The 9,348-nt window shown below is 41.4% G+C and overlaps 1 protein-coding gene across 1 annotated transcript in view; it reads right to left on the bottom strand.

Annotated features, from left to right (window-relative positions):
• Positions 1-3,567: 3,567 nt before the first annotated feature.
• The window catches only part of LOC139449959 (uncharacterized), a 30,430-nt gene continuing 24,649 nt past the window's right edge, over positions 3,568-9,348 (bottom strand). Inside the window, exon 14 of the mRNA XM_071231571.1 lies at positions 3,568-5,705. Coding sequence (XP_071087672.1) covers positions 5,585-5,705 — 121 coding nt within the window. The 3' untranslated portion in view covers positions 3,568-5,584. The remainder of the gene's footprint in view (positions 5,706-9,348) is intronic.

Genomic DNA, 9,348 nt, shown 5'->3' with positions numbered 1-9,348 from the left:
TAGTTCCTGTTCTTTTTTATTTCTCTCTTTTTTCTTGTAAGAAGAGTACTTTATGGTTTCTCATATTATCATTAATAAAAGTGTTTCAAAGAAAAGTTGTTAATCGATCGAAAATTCATTTGCAGAATCACTATTATAATTTTTGTATTGTCGTATAGTTTCTGATATGACATTTCTAATTTTTTCACATAATCTGGATCTCTCAAAAGCGAATTGTTGAATTTCCAGTACCCTCTCCCCCTTTGCATATCTGACAAAGTGAATGTTATCGATACAGGGGAGTGATCTGACTTGAAACTGGGTTCACTAGATGTATTAGTTACAGATGATAACATATTGTGGGAAACTAAGAAATAGTCGAGTCGAGCCTGTTTTAGCGGAGTTGGTTGTCGCCAGGTGACTGTATCGCCAAGGGTCAATTAGGTCGAGTTCATCTTTGAACTGCTCAATACGCTCTTGGGCATTTTTATTATTCATCTGCTTGTAATTATATGGATCCATAAAGAAATCTTGGACTACATTCTAATCGCCACAAATTACAATGTGATCGCTGCTTAAAGATTTTGTCAACAGGTTCAGTTCTTCATAAAACTTCGTATCATCAGTATTTGGTCCATACAAATTTATCAATCCAAATTTATGTGTATCTATCGTGATTTCAATTGTAATCATATTGCCCTTACCATCACAAAAGATAGTGTCAAGATTAAACGCAAGATTATTTGAAAAGAGTATGGCGACACCACGAGCGTTACTTTTATATGAGCTAAAGAAGCAATGTTTGTTACCCCATTCTTGGCATATTGTCTGTTTCATATCTTCAGTTAAATGTACATCTTGCAAACAGTATATTGTGGACCTTTTACGCTTAAGAAAATTAAACGTCTGTTGTCTTTTAACTCTTTCATGAATACCCCTACAGTTCATTGATGTTATCTTGATCTTTTCAGTCATTGCAGATTTTGATAGATTCATGAAACATGGCAGACTGCAGCAAAGTGATATAATGATATACCGTAATTGTGGCCATTAATCCTTGTAGTAGCAATAAAGTGATGGAAAATATAACTATACTTTTTTCTTGGTTCATGTACATTTGAATGAAGTAGTGCAACAAAATGAAAGAAATAAAACAAAGTAAAAAACAAACATTTCATAGGTATCTGGTAGTTTTCAGCCCACGGATAATAGCAATTGTGTGACTTCACCAGTTGAAATTTTGATTTACTAATGTAACATCAATTGGATACTCACTGGTATCTTGTAGTACCAAGTCCATGTGAATCGAACATACATAGGAATAATATCCTTCAAAGTAGTTATTGATCCGTCTTTAATTCATAATGAATAATATCAGCTCCACCAGTGATTTATCCGTAGGAATACACATCGGGAAAGAAACATTGATACAAGGCCTATCCTCGGCCACGTGGTAGCAGGTAAGAAAAGCCCGCGTGAAGTTATCAACTCCCGACAGGAACTACTTTTCAGGCAGTATCGTCTAGAGTGAGTGAGTAAGTATGGTTTTACGCCGCTTTCAGCAATTCCAGCAATAACACGGCGGGGGACACCAGAAATGGGCTTCACACATTGTACCGATGTCGGGAATCGAACCCGGGTCTTCGGCGTGACGGGCGAACGCTTTGACCATTCGGCTACCCGACGGCGGTCTGTAAGTAATCGAGTCTGAACCACACAATCCAGTGATTGACATCATGAGCATCGATCCACGAAATTGGGATCGATGACATGCATCAACAAAATCAGCATGCCTGACCACCCGATCCCGTTAGTCGCCTCTTACGACAAACATAGTCGCCTTTTACGGCAAGCATGGGTTCCTGGAGACCTATTCTACCCCGGATCTCCACGGGCCGGGGCACATACTGAACATTCGTGAGTGGTCCGACTTAGGGCCTGTTTTATATAATACTGCTGCCACATATGTGCCATTGTATTGCCTTTTATGAATGTAAATCCTATCTTCTTCTTTTTTAAAATAATTTGTTAATTTTTCATTCATCTTGTGTCCTTTTTTACCGATTTCCCCAGCTAGTTCTGTGCGTACCCATGTCTGTGTTGACCTTCGTGTGTCAATTTGGGGATCAACTCGCAACAATTGCAACTCTAACATTTCTGAGAATTAACCCTGAAAGAAACACATTCCTCAAAGAGGTTGTCTTGGAGAGTTACGTCCCTCAGCATACCAGGATCCTCTGTTCACGAGTTTGAATCCCATATACACACTAATTAGGATCCTTTATCTGTCAGCACCATACACATGCCGCGTCAACGTTAATCCAGTTCCCGGGGGCACGGGTGACCCAGTCGTCTGAGGCGCCGCGATTCGCTGTGCAGAGTTGCGTCCCTTGGGCACGCCAGGTCATGTTTCTAGGTTTGCCAGCACCATACCCGTGCTCGTGGGTTTCACCGAAGTGGTAAACGTCTGAGACCTGCATCACTTCGGGCTTTCCTCCCACAAGCCGTCATGTAACTGGAATACTGTTAAAAGTGACGTTAACCCCAACTCACTCACTCACTAATCCAGTTCCCTCACTCACACAATAAACTCACACGCCGTGATTTTACTTGGACACTGATCATATTGGCGTTAAATCCAACTCCCTCACTTACTCAGTCGGCGGTTTTAGATAAACTACCTCTTGCAGAAATTGTTTTGCAATTTTAGCGGTTCCTTCTATCTTTATTGTGTTCAATATATAGGTTGATTGTGTAGAACAAAACTGAACGATCGACGAAAAACAAGTACACACCGGTAAGAGCAACAGCAAAGTTATTTCGTTTGTATATTCCAAATATACACTCTTGATAACTATTGAAATTAACAGCTGTGCATGTATTAATAACAATAATTGATACAATAAATGTTTTCAGTCAGGATCAGCTTCATGTTGTGAATCCCTGCTTCTGTCCGATTATGATACAGGGTGTTCTCACTATAAATGTCAAAGGGCTCCGTCACTTTGGTTTTCGACGTTAATCTGACACGTTCTGATTGGACGGAAGTACTGGTCAAAGCGGCGCTAAACGCAGTTATTCTACTCCCATCCAGGGCTCTTTGAAGATTTGGTTGGTTGGTTTGTTGTTTAACGCCGAACTCAGCAATAAGCCAGCTGTATGACAGCGGTCTGTAAATAATCGAGTCTGGACCAGACAATCCAGTGATTGGCATCATCCACGCAATTGGGATCGATGACATGAATCAACCAAGTCAGCGAGCCTGACCACCCGATCCCGTTAGTCGCCTCTTACCTCTTTGATGGAGGGGCGGTCGGGTAGCCTAGTGGTTAAAGCGTTCGCTCGTCACGCCGAAGACCCGGGTTCGATTCCCGACATGGGTACACTGTGTGAAGCCCATTTCTGGTGTCCCCCGCCGTGATATTGCTGGAATACTGCTAAAAGCGGCGTAAAACCATACTCACTCACTCACTTTGATGGAAAAAGAAGAAAATACACATGAGACACATTTATCAACATTTAAACTGTATTGTACCAATTTATTATTTTTCTTTACAAAATCTAAAAAAAATACATAACATCATGTCATATTTAACACCAATGATAATTTCTTAACACTGCTGCAACTATCATCAGACACGATCATGATTTACCTGATGAAAATACCTGAACAAAAATAGTTAAAAGGAGATAATAATATTGAATCACAGAATTGTTGTTTGTTGTTTAACGCCACACTCAGCAATATTCTAGCTATATGACAGCGGTCTATACATAATTGAGTCTGGAACAGATAATCCAGTGATTGATATCATGAGCATCGATCCAGGCAATTGGGATACGATGACATGCATCAACAAAGTCAGCGAGCCTGACCATCCGATTCTGTTAGTCACCTCTTACGACAAGCTACGTTGCTGAAGATCAATTCTAATCCAGATCTTCACGGGTCTCTGAATCATAGAATATTTAAACTAAGTGAATGTGTTTTACCACGGCTGGCAAATTATATTTATCACTACAGTTTTAGTTCTTCAACGTCATTGTGTTCTCACACAATGCGTCATCGCTTGTTTGACTGGGCTCCTGTCTACCTCAGTAGGTGATGTGAGGTGAAATGGGGTTTAACGTCGTGTTCAAGATTATTGCACTTATAAAGCGACGTGCATACACCCATGTGTGTGTGCCGATTTTATAGTGCTAGCCCACTGAGATACTATAATGCAGTTTAACATGAATACCCTACTCAGACACAGTATACTGACTCCGAGCAGACCAGTCCTTGTATTAGCCCCTTAATGCCGAGCGCCAGGCAGGGTAACAACACGTACCATCTTTTAACTTCTTTTGGTATGACGAGGCCGAGGTTCGAACCCCGGACCTTCCGCTCCGGGAGGACGCTCTACCAGTAGACCAACGAGTTCAACCAGTAAAACTGGTCGTGGCCTATTTCTTGGAGAATGCGATTGGTCGGCATTAAACATGGGTTTCATTGGTCTTCGGTATCGAATGACACAAGTTGCAGACTACCTATGAAGTTACATACAAACTAACACCAGCAGAGCAGAGGGTTTCGGGTTTCAGAAGGTTAGTCGACAGAACGAAACCTAGCGTACATCAAATAGCCGTATATATAACAGAGTTTAACCACATTCGTGTCGCCGCAGTCTGTTGGCTAAAATCGCAGAGCCTTGTATCAATGACTACCGCTGAAGTATAAATTGTATAAACTGAACACCCCGTAAACCGGACTGTAAAAAACGTCAACATATAGATATGTTTCTCTGTACCAAAGATTCCTAATGTATATACAGTAAACTACGTTTATAACGATCACGCTTATAACGAACTGACGGATACAACGAACATATTGTTGGTCCCGGGCATTTGCTGTATATATGCTTTTACCGAACTACGGTTATATCCAACTAAAATCAGTGGTCCCTTTGAGTTCGTTATAACCGTAGATTACTGTAGTTGTTTTTTCTAGAGTCCACACTGTCGGGATTAACGGGGTTTTAATGTCTATGATACTATCAGCAATTGGTATACAGTAAACTACGTTTATAACGAACACGCTCATAACGAACTGACGGCTATAACGAACTAAAATTAGTGGTCCCTTTGAGTTCGTCATAACCGTAGTTTACTGTATTTGAAAACCACCCCGCTTGATTGAAGTAGCAATGATATGTTCATACTCTCAAATGTACTGTTGACCATTTGTAAATAAACGTAACTGCTCTTCAACGTTTGTTATCGTGTTTCATTTAAAAAACTCGTTGATGAAACAGAGAAGAAGATGTTTTAACAAGCTGCATAGTCCATTCAATTCCACTCGGGAAACTCCGTCACCTACATAATACCTCGGGCAGCAATGGTGTAGATCCATTGCATGAATTCACCGTAGACCGCACACCGACTGATCCCTTGGCGAAAAGTTCGTACAACATGGCGGCCGATTTTGAGAAAGAAATTGTGCCATATTATTATGTCATAGTCACGCGAAGTGTGAAACTGGTAAATCTAGTTTCAATATGGATTCCTCCAGATGTTATCCGAGATGACATACATGGGATGGAGATGAGCTGAGTGCAGCCGACTCTTAACGAGAGAACTCTTCCTCGTCACTACTGTCGGGGTGATGCTTCAGAAACACCTTCTCCGCCTCAGTGTAGGCCATCGCATTCATCCAGTAACTATCCGTGGAGAGGGCATCCTTTGACCTGAAACCAGAATCAATGAGTGACAGAGTAGGTGTGTACGCCTCCATACAATACCGCTGTAGCCCACGACGACGAACCTCCCTGTCTTTATATATATACCCATAGAAGGGTTAGAACCCTACATCACGGATGACATTTTAAAGGAGGACTAGGCAAGGGCAAATTAGCAGCTCCAGCAATGTATTTCAAGTGGTTAAATCCCATTAGTAAGACATCCCATTAGTGAGAAACCCATTGTAAGACAGTGGAGTAGGTGGGAATAATTTATCAAACACAGCCAGTCTACCCACTTAACAATGGTCACAGCCCATGATTAGCAGATTAATTAATATGAGTAGGCCAGTAATTCTGTTTGAATATTCTCAGGAAATAAATGAGTTTATCATGGCAGGTCTGCAGCAGGTTGAGTTCATTACCAGTCAAAGAGGTACTCTCCAGGTCCCCTTTCAGGGATATCTCCACTACAAGAACAAAGTAAGACAAAATGGTACTCACTGGCGATGTACCGTTAAGACCTGCATTGGCAAATGTACAACAGTTGGAAATTTTGTCAGAAATTTCACTGTACACAACCACCCACCAGAAGACACCAGCAGAATCTAGTTTCTTGGTAGCTTAAGGAAGAGAGCAAGAGAAGAACCAACCACTCCTATGCCAGCCCTCTACAACGATGAGGTCTTGAGACATGATCCGGAGGCCGCAGCTATATTTCCCTCCTTCAGCTCAGTCGGCAGCGCCATGTACAGACATCGCACACACCATCCCGGAACTCCCTAAAACCAGAGCTGAAGTCGACATTGCAGCACCCTGGAGAGAGACCCATGATGGTGAGCGGTTTCTGCTTTTTGCCGACGGTGAAGAAAACAAGATGATGGTATTTGCAACTGATGATCAGCTTAGAGTCCTCCAGTCAGCTTCCATTGTCTACACGGATGGTACTTTCTCCGCCTGCCCACATCTTTGGAATCAGCTTTACATACTGCATGCACGGAAAGGAAGCATTACCTATCCCCTAGTCTACGCATTGATGCCTGATCGTCGGACTACAACTTACCAACGCCTCTTTGCTCAGTTGAAGGTCCACATCCAACATCTACTGAACCAACCATTCAACCCAGAGACATTCCAGGTGGACTTTGAAGTTCCTGCCATTAGAGCCCTCCAGACAGAGTTTCAAGGTTCAGACATCAAGGGGTGTTTCTTCCACTTTACCCAGGCGATTTGGCAGAAAACACAGGAGCTTGGTCTTGCTGTTGGATACAGAGATAACCCCCTTGTGGAACAGTGGATCCGACGAGCTGCTGCCTTGCCTCTGCTGCCTCTTCAACAGGTTCAGGATGCATGGATTGACTCCATGAACCAGTCTCCCGATGTACCGAATGCTGACGAATTCAACGACTACATATTACATGCTTATGAAGCCAGATTCCCCCTTCACTGTGGAACCATCACCAGACATTCGGCCCAAGTACCATCAACAACCTGGAGGGTTTCCACAGTCGCCTCAATGCATCACTGAATCATCGTCATCCTAATCTCTACAGGTTCATCGAGATCATCACGAAGATTGAGAAATCTGAGAGGACCAAGCTATCTCAGTTAGACCTAGGTGCAGCTCCACCAGCAAGAAAGCGTGTGTACAAGGAGAATGACAATCGACTTTCCAGACTGAAGGATCAGCTATCCCATGGTGTCAAGACACCACTCCAGTTCTTGGATGCGGTGGGAAAATTCTGAAGATGGATTAAGGTTGTGTCAGAGTGACAACCTTGATGTGAACTATGATGTGAACTGTGAAATTAACTTTAACTGAACTCTAAGTGGCGAATATTTTAAAACAATGGATTTAAGGGATGGGTGAATTAAAATGTTGAATGAAATAAAGTAAAAGAGGGTATCAAGCATCTTGGGTCATTTCTTTTGTCTATAATAAGACAAGTCCATTTTCATGATAGGGGTTAATTACCTGATTAACATGTGCAACCAGGTATGACATTGTTGTTTTAAGGTGTCTCACAACTGGGCTGTCTTACTAATGGGAGGAGACCTTTCAAGTTCCTCGACCTCCACTGCTGGTGACTCCGAGATCAGAACAATAAACAACAGGAACTACACAGAGGCAGTGTCTGCAGGTATTAATTACAGAATCTAGAACCAGTAACTTGGCACCAGATATCTGAGATTAGTTCCCCTTTGTCACATATTGACTATTACAGGGGCAGTCGGGAAGCCTAGTGGTTAAAGCGTTCGCTCGTCACGCCGAAGACCTGGGTTCGATTCCCGACATTGGTACACTGTGAGAAGCCCATTTCTGGTGTCCCCTGCCGTGATATTGCTGGAATATTGCTAAAAGCGGCGTAAAACCATACTCACTCACTTTTCACTATTACATGCTACCACATGGGACCGAAAACACAATTCGTGAATCGTAAAAACATATATATGTCTTATCTGCTGCTGAAATGGGTCTTTTGTGATTATTATCAGGCATCTATTGTATGACTAACGAAGGCAAAAATAAATACATTTTGGGCTCATAATTAAAAAATATGAGGCGAAAGTAGTAAAAAGAGCCTAGAGAGACGCAAAAGCTTTTAAACTGGTGGAATACGAACTGTGTGATTGGCATTTTTAGGAGTTGGGAAATAACAGTAAAGACAAGACCGAAACGTCGCATCATAATATAATAAAGATGTTGTCATCCATCAAATATCTTGTTTTTACTGTTGGAGTACGAATTGTTGGTAATATGCAGTACCGAAAATTGCATATACAGTAACGTTTATAACGGACACGCTTATAACGAACTGATGGATATAACGAACTGTTCTTGGTCCTGTCCGTTTGCTGTAATTATGCTGTATATGTGCTTATAACGAACACGGTTATTACGAACTGAATATAGTGGTCCCTTAAGTTCGTTATAACCGTAGTTTACTGTATAAGGGAAGCAATGATTTCTAATATATAACATATATAACATATATAACATTTAAGATACGGATACACACGAGTAATAATCTCTTTGTCGTTGAGTGTCATTCTTAATAGTGATGGATGTGTAAGGCGTATTTTCGCTCAATAAAGCAAGTTTAGAAACCGTCCTTGTAACGAGATAGGAGACAGCAACAAAACGTATCGTGTGCTGTTTTCCGATATCAGCAACTCGTGTTATTGTCTACATACACCTTACATACTCCTCTTTGGGATGGAAATGAAATTAGCATCCACTTGTTAATGGGATATGATGATGATGATGATGATGACGATGAAGTGATGAAGTTATTAGATGATGGTAATCCGTAGCTAAACATTTGAATCTGATCACGATAAGAAAACAAGATTTCAAATCTATACTCTTCAAAAAAAGAAACTTGACACTGACTTTCAAAATGTAATATAATGCTATTGTTTCAAAATAGGACACAGAAACCATAATTGAAACACTGTTTGAAGATCAATGTACACAATGTTCAAAACATTAATTGTGTCACCTAGACAGACACACGTACACGATACAGTTAATGTCACAGGGGTACAGAAAATGTCAGTATCGGTTGTGCCCACCACGTCCATCAATCACCGCTTGACACCGACGACCCATAGATGCAATCAAGTTGTCAATAACACGCTGTTGGATGTG

The sequence above is a fragment of the Haliotis cracherodii genome, unplaced genomic scaffold, assembly GCF_022045235.1.
Source record: "Haliotis cracherodii isolate W230 unplaced genomic scaffold, xgHalCrac1.p SCAF_8, whole genome shotgun sequence".
Taxonomy (NCBI): domain Eukaryota; kingdom Metazoa; phylum Mollusca; class Gastropoda; order Lepetellida; family Haliotidae; genus Haliotis; species Haliotis cracherodii.
Note: the sequence above shows the minus strand (reverse complement) of the source record. Positions and strands in the feature narration are given on the sequence as shown.